Source organism: Thermobia domestica, chromosome 11 (genome assembly GCF_964235325.1).
Source record: "Thermobia domestica chromosome 11, izTheDome1.hap1.1, whole genome shotgun sequence".
In the NCBI taxonomy this organism is placed as follows: domain Eukaryota; kingdom Metazoa; phylum Arthropoda; class Insecta; order Zygentoma; family Lepismatidae; genus Thermobia; species Thermobia domestica.
Window position 1 is genome coordinate 18,010,928 of NC_137464.1, and position 20,576 is coordinate 18,031,503.

Consider the following 20,576-nt stretch of genomic DNA (forward strand, 5'->3'; position numbering starts at 1 on the left):
TCAGGTGTGCAGACAGATGGTCGTCTGTTCCTGGGAGCATTTTGAACCGATCCTGTACGCCGCCATTTTCAAATCAATTCCTGAATGGTGCTTTTTGTTGGCGCAGAACGTCCTGGAAATTTCTCCCGAAACAAATTCTTTGTTTTCACAAAAGATCCAGTGAGAATGAACCCTTCAACAATGGCAACACGCTCGGGTGTCGAATACGGCATTATCACACACTGACACTCACCCGGCTTAACACAACGAGGCCTTTTTCTCAACTGGTTTCGATAAGTTTCACTGGCTGCGGCTGCACGTGACTGCTGCAGGTCACGTAAGTCGACCCGACCTCGACACGCCATCTCTTGGTAGGAAGGTAGATTATTTAAGTGTTGCCAAAAACACAATATACCAGAATATTACGACGGGCCGGTTTTACGTGCCGCACCCTGTAGTACACACTACATGATTTTCTACGATAAATTAAGTGGGATATTTATATAACTTTGGTTGAAATATAACTTTTGGTTCCATTGCATTTCATTGTCAATAGACCAGATGTCTTAAACCTCATTTAATTGGGAGTGAGGAAATAAAATTTCTTCACATATTTTTGAACTCGAACCTCTGCCCTGGATGGCTTTTGTATGTGTCCCTAATCTTAGTTTTTAAAAACGCATGTCCTGAAAAATAGCAATAGAAATAAATAAAAGAACAGTAAAAGAAATAGTGATCCAACACAATGCGGTGACCCAACGTGATACCATCTTTTCAGTTAAATCAACAGAACGGATGGTGGTGATTTCGGTAGTGGGAGAAAAACAGTTAGCTGCAGTAAGATTTGAATATGGATTACTCAGTTAGAAGTCGAGCGTCTTACCTACTTGGTTAATTCGTCAGACGGAAAGAACACTTGATTCAAACAATATAGATATAAAAGAAAAAGAAAAAAAATGTTGCTGAATAATAAACACAATGTTACTCTCACGACTTATACCATGATTTAATTCCTTTTTCATTGATCAACTAAGAAGCACAATTTTCCCTACCTTTTATCACACTTTTCTTTTTTTTTCTTTCTTTTCTTTCCTTTTTTTTTCTTTTTTTTTTTTAAGTCAAACTACATGACCCACCGACGCGACGGCCTAAACATTGTCTTCCATCACGCTTTTGTTATTGTCTTTGGAGCTTGTTAAGGCATCGCTCTAGCGTCGAATCTACGGAATCAATTTTCTTTTCTAGCGACCTTTTCCCCCGATGTATGGCTGAAGGTAGGCGAAGGAGATAGATTTGTTGTTGGCCATCTAATAGATTCCATGCCCAGAAGAATGTAACGTGTAATAAATTCAGAGGGATCTTGGACACAATATTAATGTCCCCACACTAACTCCCAAAACAACCCTTTTCAGGGCTACCTAGCTTTTCTGAAAATGTTTCTCTGGTAACTACTCTTTGTATCATATTTTGTGCAATTCTACTAATAAAGAAAAGGGTCTGTTCAATTTGAACTCAAGACCTGTCGATTGGGAATCCCGCGCTCTACTAAATGAGCTAACTTACAAACCCATTCTGAAGAAACACGACTTCGAATTTCCGGGGATATTCCGAAACCCCGAAGTTTCGATGTAGCAAATGTTTGAACATACTTAAACAGAAAACAGCAATGAAAATATTCGAATTTACTTACATTACCCTATTAGTGAAAATGTGGATTTATACTGTTTCTTTCCTACAACCATGTCAAGTTTTTGTCATGTTTCACATTTTTGATTATGGGATTTTTACTTTCTATAATTGTAAATTCCCAAATTCCGAAGGTTCGACATTCTGGAATACGGAAATTGAATTAATGACTTCCTAATGCTACCTATTCGACCACCGCTGGTTCTTATTATAAGTCATAAAATCCAGATTAGAAGTGTTTAACAAAATATAATTACGCATGTTTCGGTCTGTCGCGTAAAGTGTGAGAAGAAATGCTAATAATTTCAAAAGAGTATAATAAGCCACTTTATTCACGTTGTACACTAAATAGTGCATTTTACTCTATATAACTGTGATCAAGCATTAGACGAATAAAGTGCATATATAATAATACAGAACTTTAGCAGTGAATTAGATAAATGCATATTCATATGCCATATGCAAATGTTTCATATTTACCTATTATATTATTATCTTTATGAACGCAAATCCCATGTTGTAATACGAATATTGAGGAGTAATTTCTGTATAACAAATAGCTATACACAAATCCACAACACACACTTTTGCCATTACACGTTTTACTTAATTTGTATTTAACATTCACATATAATATACCGACGTTCTGTCAATACCCACCATAAGTCACATGTTATATTTTAAATATATATATATATATATATATATATATATATATATATATATATATATATATATATATATATACAACTTATTTATTTTAATGTAACTGTTTTATATAATTATTCATGCTTTGAAGAATATATCATTACAAACCAAAAAGGGAACCGGATTTGAACCCATGGTCTTATGATCAGGAGTCCCGTGTTCTATCACTGAGCTAAAATGAACACCCCTGTTGAACTCTTTCTGAAGAAACACCCCTGTCGATCTGAAAACATGACAATGTCCTAGACTATGACATTCACATCTGTTGCAAATGCTGTATTTTTTTCTATTGTCTTTTTCATTCTACCTAGTACTATGGATGCGAGAACTGTGTTTATTGTCTTTGCTTTCATTGGGAATGTTCTTTTATGTATGGAAACGTAGGTGACAAAACAATCATGTGCTCACATGTATATTTAGTTTCGAAATACTGTATCATTACTATTTCAATGACTGTTATTTATTGCTACATTTCAACATGTCTTATTACAATTAAAAGGAGAAAACACTAGACAATTTTCTCCTAATTGTGAAAGTTCATCCCTACCCTTGGGGGTTCGAATTTGGCATCTTCAGTTTACTGTTTCCGAAGAAAATCGAAGTTGGACTTTGAGAATTTTCAGTTTAAAACAGCCATAATCAATGTGATCATCCTTTTTGGAATAAGATATAAATTCTTTTTTCAAACTTCTTTCCACTTTTGCTTTATCTTATTTTACTTTCTCAGTAACTGCTCTTTCAATCCTGTAATATTCATATACCACACTTCTGTGTCTGTGGCTAAATCCTTGAAGTTTATCAGTATCGTAACATATGAGGGTATTTTAGTAAGTCTTCTCGGGCTATCAGCCAGGTGAAGGTATTGACATCCGACGTTTCGAATGCAGACATCGCATTCATCTTCAGTGATTGTAATGAAGAAACTGGAGAAGTGAACATGTAGTGACTATTTAGTGGCAGAGCTATGAATGAGGGCTTGTGAATGGCTAAGGGAAATGCTGGTTTCTAATTCGCTGAAGATATGCTGGCTTCTAATTGGCCGAGGGATATGCTGGCTTCTAATTGGCTGAGGGATGCTGGCTCCTGATTAGCTGTTGTTGTAGCTACGAGAAATGGGTATTTCCAAAAGCTTTCGACACAACATTGAAATATCACGCCACCAGTAAGCTGTTCAGGGCATATCTAAAAGAAGCAATGAATCAATTTCAATTGTCTAGCTGCCTCAGTTCGTTAGATGCAGTCATTTGAATCAGTCACTGTGCGTTAGTATCAGATCGGAAACTTTGGGAAATGTCCTTGTAATATTCCAATTCACATTGTCGAACGCTTTCTCAACATCCAAACAAGCTTATTAGCACACAACTGTTAAACTATACATAGGAGAGGGGTCAAAAATTAAACATGAGGTTTGTAGAACGTATTTTATTTAACTCTACAGTTATTTCTATTGCATCTATTTACATTACAATTTCATCAATAAACTATTACAGTTGTTAGATGTATTCTGATTGTATCTTATGATTTTCGCTCTTCAGTTTTATGTTTTGCATAATATATGGTATTTTTTCGCCGTCAGGCATGCCACACCATACAGACTCACAGACTGGGAGAACACAATATCCAAGTGCTTCTATACTCTTCTGCTGCAGAGAAAAGGGTCCTCGAAGTCTCTGGCAATTTAGAGCATAGAATTGTGAAGGATAAACCATAATTAGGATACTGAAAACATAAAAGACTATGAATTACTACAATTTTTCTAGAAAATTATAACGATCTTCAATGGTTAGAATACTAATATAGTCAAATTGTGGTTAAGAGAATTTCTCTTTTCACTCGTTTTTACAATTACTTGTACGATTATAAACGGCCAAGATCAAAATTTTACCTTGCTCACGCTCTAGTGCTATGAAAATTTTATCACGTCGTACTATGAAGACATAATTGGCAAATGGTCAACTTACGTGAAAATAAGCTATAGCTATATTTCAATAACATTGATCACTTTAGTCGATTTATGAGACTTAAATGTCCTTCTTCAGCACCAAGACTACACGAGACTGAACTTAGTGCTTGAAAAACAATCTGAAACGTTAATTGTAGTTTTATCCGAACTCGGACATGTTTATTACTTAACTAGACATGTTTATTAGTTAATTAAGTAAGAGATTAACAATGGTTCTTTATATATATATATATATATATAACTTTGAAATCACACAACAGTTATGAAGACCAAATTTCCATATGCTCTATTGCTTTCGATAATTTTAAAAATTATATACGGGTCAATTAAATCAACTCGTGTAAACTGGTGAAAGGAAAGTATTGTTATCACATATCAATACTCTCCATCATTTACAAACACAATTTTCCAACTTATGATAGCAGGCGACAGATGTTGAACCCCTCTTTCGAAGGCGTCGAATTCGTCCTCCAGTCTTCATATAGATTCCAGATGTGATGGATGACGTAGCTTTCTTGCATGAGGTGACATTTAAGTTTTGCGTAAGGATGGAATATTTAATACGGATGTCCACCGATGAAATGCTTGATGACAACTGCGACGATTACCCTCTCTAGGCCCATCGGAATCGCCACTGTGGTTTGACCCCAGACAAAGTTTAAATATTATAAGTTCGTGCTATGAAGGGCCTACTCCAGAAGAATGACGAAGGGAGAGCGATGAAAATACTCTCACCGAACGATTCGTGTATTTAAAATTGACACATATGCCAAATAAACTAATACTCATTGATCAAACCGTACATATGCAATTTCATGAAATAATATATAGCATTAAGGGATACAGTAACAAAGCGCAGTAATTCAAATCGACAAGTAAGTAACTGCAATAATTTATGAGAAAATAGTACAAAACTGCACAGTAAGTGTCATCTGCATCGTGTGTTACAGTTATTCATGACAAAGAGATACTTGTAGTAATAAATACAGAATTATAAATTGTGTCTGAAATTATTTCAGTTAAATGGGTTAGATTTATTACATGTTAGATAAGTTATTTTACCTAATAACTTGTTACTATTCCGTATGCTAGTTCGTATCATACTATGCTTGTTACGTTAGAAAAAATATATGATTATCACTTAAATATTGTAGCTAATGTTAAGGTTGCCTGTTGTGTCAGAATTCTTAAGGTGAGTATTATAACTGTATATTCAATTCGTTGTATGGATCGCTGGTCATAAGATAGTATGTAACATTATATATGCTTGAGTAGACATGACGGTGAGAACGTATTCTTTCGTTATAATTCATTGTAGAATACCTTCAAAATTCAATATCTACTTATTTCTATATACCTACAATATCTATATATCTACTATTCAATATCTAAATTATTCCATTTATTATGTATTTTAATTATGTATATGTTAACTAGAAAAGTTTATGTTTGTGGCTAATCCTTTCGGCAATGAGTTCTCGGGAACCATAGACTCTAGAAAGATGCCGTTTTCACCGATCGATTGCAACTTTGGCGTAGACTGTTCAGTTCTAATTGAATATTTTTAAAAAAAATTGCCGTTATTTCTTTATTACATATTTTAGGGGTACACTGGCAGTTTTCAAGTTTTAAAAAAGTAAAGCATCGCATCCTACGAGTTATATATTCCAACACCACATATTTATATATGAGAGTAATATATCTCTCAGGCGTTTGTTTCATGGTCAAACGATAATGAAAAACGAAGGATCACCATTTCTTCAGTCTAAGATGAATTTTTATTGTTTGAAGTGTTTTGCCCAATGAACACCATATATAATTAACATTATAATTAGCTGTGTGTGTAATGTATTTGCTTATTACATGCTGTATTCAAGAAGAAATAAAATACTTATAATACATGAATTAGAAACTCCAGTCGGAAGTTGGCTCAAATTTTGCAAACGGTGCGAGATATTGAAAAAATAATTGAAAAAATTCTCCCCTTTATGGTACCCCTTGCATTTTTATCAAGGCGTCTTTCATTTCTGTTTGTAAAGGGACATGTACAGATGTTGTGAGGAATGACAAGGAGATTCACGTTCATATGTGAATGATGTGCTGTGTAGAGAGCGCAGGTTCAGCTAGTTATGCTTAATTGTTTATTCTCATTCCATAATTCTTTTATTCATAAACATACCATTTTATTATCTTTCCTTTTTTTAATTATATTTTACATAATCATATCAATGAATATTACCTATATCATTCTATAGTCATAGAAATAAGTTTTGACGTTGTAGCAATATCAACAACTGATATGAATACAGTATTCGTTTTACTTCCCAACCACACTAGTCTGGCTGAATCCTATATACAGAAATTTGGAATAGGCCTAATAGCTAAACCTAGTGGAATATTACACTACATTATTAATATGGCCATTTATTTTGTCACTGAGAAGTGTTTATTCCATGGGTCATTTCTATTAATAAAATAAAATTTTCCTTAAGCATAAATTTACTTGGATATCAATACTAAGTCTACGTTATTCTTTTCCTTCGATTTTCCCAGCTCACAAAGAATATATCCGAGTTTTGTTCAAATACTGTAAATTTTTTCTTGATATGGCTAATTCTAGTAATAAATATCAAGAATGTTTAATATTATTCCACATTATTATTTAGTTTATCTGAAATCGTAAGTTCTTCCAACGTTACGAAAAATTAAAGTCTTTCTTTCTTTCTTCATCACTATTATCATTGTTTTTTTCTCGACTCCGACTTAAATGCAGTCTTAGTAGGCTCCAAATGCTAAATTCGTTAGATGATCTCTATTGGACATTTCGACTTAAGTTACTATCTTCTTCAATGGAAGGAATATTTCAAGCAATTTATTTGTATTCATTTTCAAAAATGTTCTATACCTTTTTTTGTGTTTATATATATTTATTTATTTTGACATTTTTTTTGAGCAAGATTTTTTTTTAATATTCCTTCTTATATTTAACTAATTTATTGTTTTCCTTTACTTTTTCTTTATATATATATATATATATATACCATTAAGAAGATTAAATTGTATCATGCTTCGAATTGCTTTCCAATTATATGTAGCTATAATATATTTGTAATTACATGGTCCCATTCCGATATAATAATTTAATTTTTGAAGAAAGTTAGATCTTTGGGTTTGTAAGTAAGTACATTCGAATAATAAATGATCTAGAGTGCCTATACCCTTATCACACCAACAGTGATAAGTCTTCTATTTTCTGGTTTGGAATAATTTAACTGGGGTAAATGCTGTACCTAAAAGTATTCTATAATATGCAATGATTTCTTTTCTTGCCCAATGTTTTATAAATTCCCTGGGTTTATGGGAATGATGTTCGATGGTTTCCCAATAAGTATTTCCAGGTAATGATTTATTATTTTGCTGCTATTGATATACTATTGTTGAAAAATGTGTATCTATAATATAATGGTAAGTTCTTCCAACGTTACGAAAAATTAAAGTCGTAAAGTAAATAATTTTGTTTGATTTCTCTCTTTATAAAGCATAATTTGGTGCAGAACTGCGACCTATTCGCCTACACGAACATAGTTAAATTAATGTAGTTAAGAATATATAACAAAGGACTATAAATAAACAAACGAATACATGAACACAGTAACTCAAATAAATAGACGATCCATTTCTTAAAGAAAGTCTGTCATCCACTGATAACAGTGGGTCATTACATGGATGCTGATGTTTAATTCTTATACACAGGCTGTCCCATAATTATGTGTACGATGTTACAAAGACCACAGTAAGGGAACTAGCAACACAACTTGAACATAAAATTGAATATAAACACATTACTCTCATACCTTTCCTTACAAGAATTTTAATCTCTGTTCTCCATGACACGGTTAAACAATGCACCATCCACATCGATAAATGCCTGGAGACGAAGAGCAACGTTGTCCTAAGCAGTTTGACAAACCCGTAATGGTATCCAGTGGAACTCTTCTGTGATAGCTTTACATAGTTCGGCCAAATTGCGTATGAGATGTTAATACATTTTGTCCTTTAAAACACCCCAAAAGAAAAAGTCAGGTGGTGGTTTCAAATCGGGAGATCGAGCTGGCCAATCCATAGACCCACGTCAACCGATCCAGCGGTTCAGGAATGTTTCATTTTGCTACTCTCGTACTGGTATGGTATAGTTTGGCGGTGCTCCATTTTATCATCCTCACTCCCAGGCTACACAGTGTTGTCACCTCGAAACTGTTTGTTCAGAATTACAAATACTACAGTCAGTCAAACATCACACATAATTATGGGCCACCCTGTAGGCTATGTGATCGTTGACAATGCTCTTGCGCTTCTTGAGTCTCTACAGTCAGTCAAACATCACATACATAATTATGGGCCACCCTGTAGGCTATGTGATCGTTGACAATGCTCTTGCGCTTCTTGAGTCTCTACAGTCAGTAGAGATGCAAAAAAAGCCGGCTTTTTTGAATCGATGGTTTTTTTCACATAAAAAGCCGGCTTTTTTGGGAAAAAAACGAGAATTTTGGAAATTTTGGCTTTTTTCAACTTCATGATTTTTCTATCTAAATAGCTTTCTTATAGTATATTCTATAGTTAGATAAGAATTCCATGACCTGAATGTGATATTTCGCTCTGAAATTCACCATCAAGATGGATGGAGCACATGTTTTACGAATTAAAGCTAACATAAAGAATGTAGTATTTGAGGGTAATTTTAGAGGCTATTTAACCTTATTTTAACTTTTGAGTTATCGACATCTTTTTTCTTCTCTAGTTTGTCATCCGTGTTTCATTTCTAAGAGCTTTTAGTACTCTAGCTTCTAGCGCAAAAGTTAAACTTGCCCGTTTTTCTATTTATCCGTCAAAGCGTACGTTCTTCAATATATCCGTCAAACCGTACTTCCACATTTCTGTTATACTGTAGCTGTGAAGTGATTTAGCAATAATTTTCCGGGCACAACCTTGAATACCAATTTATACAAATAATCAGTAGCGGATTTAGAAAAGTACTTTAGGATGGGTTTTTCTGATTGTGTCGTTTCCTAAAAAGTCCTAATTTTATTTGGGAAGTGCTTGAAGTTTATGAGTAGAGGCATAACTAATATTTCGTTTGATTTATATGTTTAGCAATAATCTTCCGGTTACAACTTTAAAATCATTTTATACTGAGAATCAGTGGCGGATTTAGAAAAGTATTTTGGGAAGGGTTTCTTACTAATGTTTAGTTTTTTTAAACATTCGTAATTTTTATTTGACGGGAGCTTAAAGTTTATGAGTAAAGGCATAAATAATAGATATTTCGTTTGTTGCAGACATTTCGTAACTTTGGGGAACGGGCTTCAGTCCGAAAGACCGCCCCCCTAACCTTCGCAAAACCGTCACTGCTGGTAATTAGTAATAATAACGATTTAAAAACAATAAAAAAGGAAGTCGCCCAACTCACAGTACACGCACTATTTCTACATTCACAGATGGAATGAAGAAAAGCTTTGTCAGAATGGTCGAATGCTGGTTGAATTCCGGACTTCCCGATAGAAGCGCAAAAGCTAATCACTCAGTCATGTTTGTTGTGCAGTTGTATTTAGCTTAAATATATTCCGTTATCCTTTCTTTTTTTTGGGAGGGGGGAGGGGGAGTTCCGTAATGATATGTTGAATCCCTCTTGTTAAAAATTCAGAAAACTTGAGGATTGGGTAAACTGTGATGGTGGTTCTATAAAACTTAACTGTAGAATTTCAAGAATATACAGAACCAAAAGCTCTAGATGTGCAGCCTTTAAGTGTATCATATAAATCTAAGTATTTCTCTTATGTTTTATTTTAATTTTATTTTGTTTCAAAAAGAGGGTATGGAATATTTTGAAGTAAAAATACTACATACTATTTTGCTAGTTATTTGTGTATTCTTTAAAAAGAAGTGTTTACTTTTAGGGTTGGCTGGTTTACACCAACTTTTTTTTTAATAACTGGTTTAAACCACAAAAATAAAAAGAATGAAAAATGCGAATCGTGTGAACTTCATGTTGACGTTTCCAGATATCAAACCACTGCAATAGTTTTATTTCCCTTTCACCTTTTAATCAAGGTGTCCCATGTTCAATTCTCCGTCGAACCACAAACCTTCTTTCATGCGTAACCCAAGTAGCGGTTCGGATGTCAGTTTAAGCGAAAGTCTTCTTCTTGATAACCTCGGTATTTCGTAAGGATGTTAAGTCTAAATATACGAAACAAACCAAATTGTATATTTCTGCATGCCTAAATGCGTGTTGTTTTATAAAGAAGCCAAGATTGCTTAAATATATTGATAGAAATTGGCAAAATTTATCGATTGCCTACGTAGCTTCCAACATTAGCTTGGATTGGACTTTCAATGATATCTACGTACTAAATTTGTAATTTAATACCTCAGTTTTAGCGTACTGATTATGGTACGTTGACCTTTAAATTTTACACGCAAAGCAATAACAGGATTTTCCCGTTATTGTCTTACATTTCAAGTAATGACGGGATTTTCCCAATGGCTAGGGCGGGAGATTCTCAACTTAAGAAATTTATTGACCGCAGTTCTTTAAGCTTATGGGAGTTCTTCCGGCATAACCCCGCTGTTGCATAATAACATCAAGGCGAAACAAACTTATTTCTGTGAATATGTAATATAAATACATAAAGCAAAAAATCTAAATCAAAAAAGCCTGGTTTAAACCAAAAAAGCCTGGTTTAAACATCCCACAAAAAACGGGTTTTTGGCATTTTCAAAAACAACCACGGTTCTTGCCAACTCTGCTTACTTTTGTATATAGGAGGTTAAAAAATTCTTATTATATACATTGGTTAATCCTGTGGAATTTATAATGTAAATATGTTGAAGAAAAATTGTTTGAAATATTTTTTCGAAATTCATAGTTTATTTTCGATGTTTTATATTATTATCAGCATCAACCACTAATTAAATGATTTTTTGTGTTATAGAAAAGCGATACAAAGTCTGTTTTATCAATTTAAAGCAGTATTTTGAAAAAAGCCCAAAATTTCCCAAGCAAAAAAGCAAAGCAGAAAAAACCGAGTTTTTTTCCAAAAAAGCCGGTTTTTTTCCGAGCCCTTGCATCTCTAACAGTCAGTCAAACATCACATACATAATTATGGGCCACCCTGTAGGCTATGTGATCGTTGACAATGCTCTTGCGCTTCTTGAGTCTCTACAGTCAGTCAAACATCACACATAATTATGGGCCACCCTGTAGGCTGTGTGATCGCTGACAATGCTCTTGCGCTTCTTGAGTCTCTCTAAACACAAGATCACTGATCACTGCACAGGGACAGAACAATGGCAAGGATTTCCAAATGGAATTTTCGTTGTTCAAGGTGCACACTTTTGCCTGCGGACGAGGATAACATACCCCCTTGATAGGAAACCAACCTTACCGTAATTGCGAGCTACTTGGACCCTTAAGGGGCTACTTGAACCCACATCAAAAAAATGTTTGCGTCGTTTTAACTCCGATATGGAATGCAATGTTGAGTGAGTTCACTGTTAGATCCGTTAGATGGCGTCATAATTAAGGTATAGACATGTTGAAACTAGTTCTGTGGTAAGCTACGAAATAGCAGCATTGGTGAGAATAATCGTTGACAAAAAGGGTGTGTTTATTGCGCACCAAACTTCTATGTGTGGAAGTTATTTGTAAAGAAGTGGATCGAAGGGCAAGTAAGCACATACGTAATTACATATAGGTTAATGAAACTGACAGGTAAACTTTCTCATATACACTAAGGTGTGTGCGTAATTTTGTTATTTATGAGGTGTGTACCCATGACCTAGAAAACAGGGCTACCCACCCCATCGTTTGTTATTGTTATCAATGTAGCATAGAGGTTTGTTTTTACATGTCACATAAGTAAGGATATTTCATTGTTTCCTTATAGATACTGGTACATTATGGTACAACAATATAAACGATTGCCTGAAGTCGAAAATATGCTGATTTTACAGAACAACAACTTGAAGAATGTTTGGCAGCAATTCGGTCGGGGAAAATGTCGCAAAGAGAAGCTGAAGCTCACTTTAAGATAAGTCGTTCCACCATAAAGAGAAGATTGAAGAACAGATCAAGTCAGAATCCAGGCCATCCGAAAGCGTTCACTGAAGAAGAAGAATTAGCCTTCGCTAGCCATCTTGAGAAAGTCTGTGATTTCGGATTTCCCGTTGATGAACTTGATTTCAGATTTATTGTGAAGTCTTATTTAGCTATGCATGGCAGAACTGTCGTTACTTTCAAAGACAATCTTCCCGGTCGAGATTGGTTGAAGTTATTTTTGAAACGACACCCCCAGTTAACAACTAGATTCGCTGCTAACATAAAGAGGGCTCGTGCAGTTGTAGATGAAAAAGTAATCAGCGATTATATGGACAATTTAAGTGAGTTGCTTAAGGAAGTCCCCCCCAGAAAATATTTATAATTATGATGAGACCAACATGAGTGACGACCCTGAAAGAAAAAAGATCATTTGCCGTCGAGGATGTAAATATCCAGAACGAATAATGAACTCTACAAAGTCAAGTACCAGCGTCATGTTCTGCGGTAATGCCTTATGTAATTTACAAGGCTGACAATCTTTGGACAACATGAACAGAAAATGGACCCACTGGAACGCGTTACAATAGGAGTAAACACGGTTGGATAGATTCGGCAATTTTTGAAGACTGGTTTATATCTCATGTCCTGCCAACACTTAGGAAACAAGAAGGGAAAAAGATCCTCATTGGAGATAATCTGTCCTCCCATTTCAGCGTAAATGTCATCAAACTGTGTGCGGAAAATGATATTCACTTTGTGTGTTTGCCACCGAATTCCTCCCACTTGACTTAGCCCCTAGATGTTGCCTACTTTAGGCCTCTTAAAATGAAATGGAGAGATATTCTCACAAAATGGAAACAATCAGATGCTGGGAAAAGACTGTCAACTCTGCCGAAAGATCAGTTCCCAATGTTACTCAAAAGAGTGCTACTGGATTTGCGACCAAATTCATCTGACAATTTAAAGGCCGGGTTCAAGAAGTGTGGGATATTCCCACTAAATAAAGAGGAAATCATGAGGGGATTACCTAATCAAGATAGAACCACAAATTTGGATTTAATTGGAGAAGCATACCTGGCACAGCATGAGGAGAAAAGGAATGAATTTGTCACTCCTCGCGTCAACAGGAGAAAATTGCAAGTGCCTCCCGGGAAAAGTATTTCTGAAAGTGACCTTCAGTCACAAGAATTGTTTACTGGCACACCTAAACAAGATCGTCCACCAAAAAGAGGGAAACGACAAAAGAAGGAAAAAATGGAAGATTAAGACTGTTTTAGCCTTCAGTCATCGGGAGGTAGTGATCTATGTGCTTCTAGTAGGTTTGTTTTTACTACACTTTTGAGACTTGCAACCTAACTACAATTTCTGAAGATGACCCACGACAAATATGCCTCATTTTATTTTATGTTCGTAACTGTGTATTATTCAATTTCAAATAATTCTCTTGGGCTAAATGGGAGAGTTTGTGCTATTAGAGAACTCAATTTAAGTTTTTAGTAGCAACATGTTCTTGTGCCTAAAATATGTCACATAGCTTATTTGATAATACCTCTTAACATATTCTATTTCTGTTTTGCAATAAATAAAAAGTGTTATTCTTTGAACACCTGCGTCCTACTTAGTTCCAGAGCAGATTTCAATGGTATTTTGTTAGAAAATATTGGGGTGGGTTCAAGTAGCCCGAACGCGAGTCTTACTTGGACCCATGCTTTCACAGCAATCGCCTGTGCTTTGTTTTCAATATATGTAACTAAAAAAGCCCTCGATATGTACAATAATGCCTGTAGTTCTATTAATTATGAGTTACGACAATAACTTTCGAGTTTTCGTGGATGAATACAGGACAAAAGCACGAATTTATTGCAAAATTGGGTCCAAGTAGCCGGCATCTACGGCACTAGTCTTGTTCCCTACCGCAGAGACGCAAGGGTGTTGATCTATCAATTGCCATTGGTGGATTTAATTAACTCCAAAAATAAGCACTGATCCATGATTTCAAGTCATTTTCACCGGTTTCTGCAGAGTTTCGTAAGATTGTCCCCAATTATTGAGATAATGATAATAATCATCATCATCTACGGATACGTTTTCTTCAAAGAATGGAGTTATATTAAATTTGTAACACTAATATCTTATGAAATAAATATTGCAAATATACTTATGTATATACAAGAGCTATAGACTGCAATTACTATCCCCTTTAATATCGACAAAATAAGAGGTAACGATTTGAAAATTCAATTTCGATCAATACGAATCTATCATAAACAGACGACTCAATTTACTCTTGTTAATTACAATTAATAATTAAAATCATTGTTCTTTACCTCTGGCCATCCACAGGAACATTGAAGTCTTCGACAAATGTGCGTTCAGATTCAGATTTACGTTGCAATGCAACAGGATATCCTCCTTTTCTCATGATTACCATATGATCTAAGAAAATCAAGATAGTAATTTTAATATTCCAATTATTATTATGGATTTGAGAACAATATAATCAATTAAACAGAACTTTTTACCTTCGTTCTTCAAGATTAATAATAATGAAAAATAAATAAAATGGTAATAATAATAATAATAATATGGTTAAGTTTTCCTATTGTAACAAAAGAAATGCGGACCAAGGCTTCAATACATACTGTATTTTAAACTATAATGTGTTACTATTTCGGATATCTCACATATGCTTCATCAGGCACTATATACACACTATAGAACATAAATGAAGATACAGACATATATATATATATATATATAGTCAGTCTATGAAAAAGTCTAAATTCTATTGGGTGAAGCTTTCAGCCAATCCCGTAGGTCCCCGTGTCATTTTCTAACAAATCACGTGCGTAGACAAGTTGAAAAGGGTCTTATAAAGCAGGGTCTCAAAAATAGCGGCATGTGATTGGTTGGAAAATGGACACGGGGACCTACGGGATTGGCTGAAGGCTTCAGCCAATAGAATTTAGACTTTTTCATAGGATGGCTATGTATATGTCTGTATCTTCATTTATGTTCTATAGTGTCTGATGAAGGATATGGTAGATATTCGAAACTGTACCTCATTATAGTTTAAAATACAATGTGTGTTTAAGCTTTGGTCCGTATTTCTTTTGTTACAATATCCAATCCAAAGCCATGGATAGTTATTATATAAATCTTGCTATATCCAGAAAATGATATAAAAACATATTTAAGATTAAATTAACCATTAGATTAAGATATAAACAAAATAAATGTAAAAAGAGGGATGAAGTGATAAGAATTCCCATATTAAAATGTTAAAAGTTTCATCTTTGGATTGCTATTTGGAGCACCCACACATATTTATAAGAATAAATTAATGAAAAAAAATAAACGACAATTGCAGTGCCCATTCTTCGCACGGGAAGAATAATTTCGTGGGAAATATTTGAACCCTCTTCTCTTCTCCCTCCCCCCCCGAAGGATATGTATTTTAATGAAAGTGCATTGATAGTGATCCAGTTGGTCTCTTGTTCAGTGTCAGTTTGAGACACACAAATTGATTTTTACATCTAACCGTTGCGTGCGTTTTATCGGGGTTCTCCCGTTTCCTACCACTTTCTTCATTTTACCACTTCATTCCTCATCACCACCGTATGTTTTAGCCTAGCCGACAAAACCCTGGGACGTAACACTCAAAGATTTCATTTTTTTTAAATTTCTATACTTACTTACGAAGTATGAAGTATATACTATCTGATAACTCGATATACTGTATTCTTTATACAATAATCTTATTGAAGTTTATCTTCTTTTGCTAACCAATAAATAATTTTTAAATTACATATCATCTAGTATTTAGACCTAATCAATATTGCTGAAGCTATCTTCATAGCAACAAAGGCATTTGTCGTTTCTTGCAACACCTTCCGCTTAAATTTCCTTGCAAAACTCTCAACCATTTTCACTTTCTTAGTTAATAACAGTGTAGTTGCATATTTAAAGGAGAATCGTAACTGCAATCGATTATAATATAACCAATAGCATTAACATTCCAGAAATAAAATTTAGATGTGTTTAAAAAGAAAGAGAAAACCGGTTGCCACGCAATTCAGATAAACAAAATAAACCCATAGTTGTTATTTTTTTTATTATATTAGCACTGGAATATCGTTGTTAGGAGCGTTCTCTCCTTCTATGGAACCCTCAAGGGAAAATTAATCAGGTCAAAATGTAAGTAATGGTCTACTCAGGTACTAAAAATCATCGAAATCGGAGCAGAAGTTGGCCGCCAAACATCCTTACATTCATTTTTATGTATATAAATACATAAACGTAAGTCTGGAATGGAAATCTAAAATGGAAAATGGAATTAACATAAATTAAAATATTCTGACTTTTAAAAAGTTTTCTACACTGTTAAATGTGTCTGTTTTTGCACTAAGTTATTCGGCCATCGTTATTATTATTATTATTATTATTATTATTATTATTATTATTATTATTGTTTGGAGTTTAACATCCCATGATTATGTACGAAGGCTAAGGGAGACAATATGATGAGATAGATAATAATGGTGGAATGACGTAATGGGAGGAGACGGAGAACCTCTAGAAAACTCACGCACACTGTTTGTCCACAACAAATCCCACATAATGGGACCTGGGATCGACCCAGGGACCTCACTCGCCAGAGATAAGTGCTCTACAACTGAGCTAACGAGGCTCTATAAAAAAAAAGTATAGAATGACGCGGAAATACTAGCACAACAATAATAATCAACGAGAGTAGAGGAAATTAGAACTTCAAAAACTGCACTTTTTCTGATGTAGGAGCAAGAAAGAAAGAACAGATTTTCCCTTACATCATATACTCCATAGGTCTAAGTTGAATGAAATAACAAGAATTATATTATAGACCTCCAATGACAAAATATTTCTAATTAAACCTATAAACATTACCAGACGCCAAATAAATCGTAACTAAAGTGAAAAAAAAAAAAAATCATCTGTCAATCAAACACTTGGTATACACAGAAGTATCTTCAATGAGTTATGGCGTCTAACAAAACTTTGACACTTTGACTAGCAATATTCTGTTACTGATTGTTTATACTAGGGTTGTACATCTGTGTATAATTTGTTACCCGAATATCTTGTTTGCATGAATGGTTGCATCTGATGGAGATACTGCTCTGGTATCAAAACTGTCACACTTCAAAATTATGTCGTCTTTTAAGCTAAGTGTATGTACTTTATCACAACCAGCAATTGGTGCATAACTATCTAAATGTCAATTTTCGAAATAAATATCTTGACTTATAGGAATACAGAGGTCGATTCATTTATATTGAGCCGAATTTGAATGTGCCACTTACCTAGGAAATGCCGTGTTTCTATCACCAGTTGTGTTCCGTCTTCAGGTCACCTCTACTATTATCTGGTATCGAAGTTTCCATTGCAGGAGACTGCGTTGCAACTACAGCACTGGTATTATACCCCACCCCTCTTTACAAGCTTTCCACAGGCCAGAGACGGTGTGGATTCGACGATGGGACAGACACCGCTTAAGGAGTCCGAAAGCACAATACTTCATTGAGCTGACATCTGAATTCTTGACAGGAATGTCAGAAAAAGAAACTGCCGAAATTCCAGTTTCGTGTTTAATACGGCGATAGAATTCCAGTGATGTTTTCGTGGTGTGGCTGGATGCCTTGTCCTGCTGCAGTTCGACCTGTTCACGTCTTGTCCGTACAATGTTGGGATTTTCTGCTGGAACATTTCACTCAAGACATAAGTCTGGTAGTATGCAGCATTGATTTTCACATTGCGCTCCATCTTTCGGAGACGCAATCTGCTCCTGTATGAGAAGCCAGCCACAATTGTGAACCCTTTCACGAAACCATCTGCGAACTGGCGGAAGAACGTGTTTCGGACCTTGGCATCAACAGCTCTGTATGTAATGCATAAACTTTACCACAGTCTTTGAGGTAAATCCATGCTTCATCACGGGTAACAACAAATTTCCACAGATCGCCCGCGAGACGATATTCATGCAATCTCCTGTGTTTTTTTTTTTTTTTTCGCTCAGCAACATGGCACGGTTTCAGGGTGTGCACACTGCTCTTGCAAACGACCGTGATGTGTAAATTCCTCTGAATGGCGCGGTTGATTGTCCACGCTTTGTGGGAAAGTTTTCAGAGATTGCCATACGCCGTACCACGCGCAATAACGGCGGGGCCCTCTTTGAGGAAGGCCAGTTTTTAGCTGTTCGCGTCGGTGTGATGGGCTCAGGACTCTCTACCGAATAATTTCGTATAATACGCTTCACAGTAGCACGATCTACACGAAAATTACGCACATGACACATTTCTACGATGCGCGACGCCATGAAATTAGCGTGTGGAAGGGTCACAATGATCCGCTTCCAGAATCTGTTCACTTTCGGTGGCATCAGACTACGCTCGATCAAACTGCTAAACGAGATACTATTGCTTGGATCGTGGTAATCTCACGGCAATGGGTTGCGCATATGCAGTACAGTTGTACGCTGAGTTCGCCTCAATATAATTGAATCAATCTCTGTAAAAGAAAAATATTAAATGAACGTTTTCTGGATACAACGTTTTAGATACTCTAGGACTGCAGCGATCCACTTATTCATCATATGATCCCTAAAGAGCGTTTTCCGTGACTGTAAATAAATATCACAAAGGTAACTACATCGAAAAGTGTGGTACAAGAGTCACTGTACCAAGATCTCAGGAAATGCTTATTTAGCAAAAATTTCAAGCACGATGTCATAACTACGCAACTCTTCCTTTCCCTTTCTCTTTTCTCAGCAAAAATTAAAATTTATAATATACAGCACATTTTATCACCTATTACACAAACAACATACATTTGCCCATTCTTTACCCTGAAACATGTACATCACTACAAATAAACTTGAAAGATCTCAATCATAATGTTTCATACAGAAAAACAGACTTTAAGCCAGCATAGTTACCAGTGAATTCAGTGGCCAATCAGTGAATATATTCTCAATATTGTTTTCACTTTCAACTTATATTCGAACAGAAGTAAATATACGCCTGTACTCTATAATTAAAGGATCTTGAAATGCACGGCGTTTTAGTTGGGAAGGTTTTGGGAAATACTTTTGAGGTAGGTCAACAAGGTATGTAAGAAAAACACAAGCTATGCTAAGATAGGTATTGCAGTTTTTAAATTGAATGGGTTTTGCACAGGACAAGATCACCGGTGGGTGGAGTTTGTTTTCTGAGGTGATAAATTGTTGAACTTCTTAAGCCAAGCATTTGAAATTACCTATACAATGACCCAATTTGGTAAAGACGTTCGTCTGAACATAAGACGGGCCACCAAGCGCACTCTTCAAGGCTCCTTCCAAGATGTATTCTTTCTTCATCTCTGCCTGCATGTCAATAGCAGCGTTGATTATATCATTAGACGGAAAAGGTCCAGTGTATTCTGGACAAAGGGTTTTCACTGCTTGATAGAGAAGTAAAAGTTGGAGATGATCCAGAAAATTGTTTCCTGAAAAAAGAAATCTTAAGATAAATACAAAATATGCATTGCCCATGTCAAATTCAATTTGAGATTATGCAAATTTCATTAAAAAAAAAAAGAAAAAGAAAAAAATACGTTTACCATAATGAAGTTTTCCTACAAGATCGCTTCAAGAAAGCACAAACAAATTCCTGGGACACAAGTTTCACGCGTTCATTCCTGCAACTTCAGATACTCCTGAACTTTTCGTCAAGATATTTTCGTATTGTCAGAGTTCAATACAAAACGTTCTTTATTCTACTGTCTATAAAGAAATGATCAGTATAATGAACTTGTTTCTGAATTCGATACGATGTAATACTTTTACAAATGTATACAGAAACTTACATAATCGATATTATAAGGGATATGGCTGATTATTATTTGTGCTTTTTATTCTTCGATTCAGTCTTGGTATATATATTTATTTTTATGTATATATATATTTTTATGTACAGTCCGCGCCGGCTCATCTCAGTTCGTGCCAATTGGGCTTTGTGGTGGACAAAAATTGTGCGGATTTTCTTTTCTTTTCTTTTTCTCTTACTTCACTTCATATTTACAATCATCACCGTCTCCCTTAGCCTTGGAGCGTAATCGTAGGACGTT

The 20,576-nt window shown here is 35.1% G+C and overlaps 1 protein-coding gene across 2 annotated transcripts in view; it reads right to left on the reverse strand.

Moving 5' to 3' along the window:
• Window positions 1-3,782: 3,782 nt before the first annotated feature.
• The window catches only part of LOC145663932 (uncharacterized), a 58,448-nt gene continuing 41,654 nt past the window's right edge, over window positions 3,783-20,576 (reverse strand). For both annotated transcript variants that reach the window (XM_081730140.1, XM_081730141.1), the window contains exons 7-9: window positions 19,728-19,955; window positions 14,762-14,870; window positions 3,783-4,092 (exon numbers count right to left, since the gene is read on the reverse strand). In XM_081730140.1, the coding sequence (XP_081586266.1) occupies window positions 3,867-4,092; window positions 14,762-14,870; window positions 19,728-19,955 (563 nt within the window). In that variant the 3' untranslated portion in view covers window positions 3,783-3,866. The remainder of the gene's footprint in view (window positions 4,093-14,761; window positions 14,871-19,727; window positions 19,956-20,576) is intronic.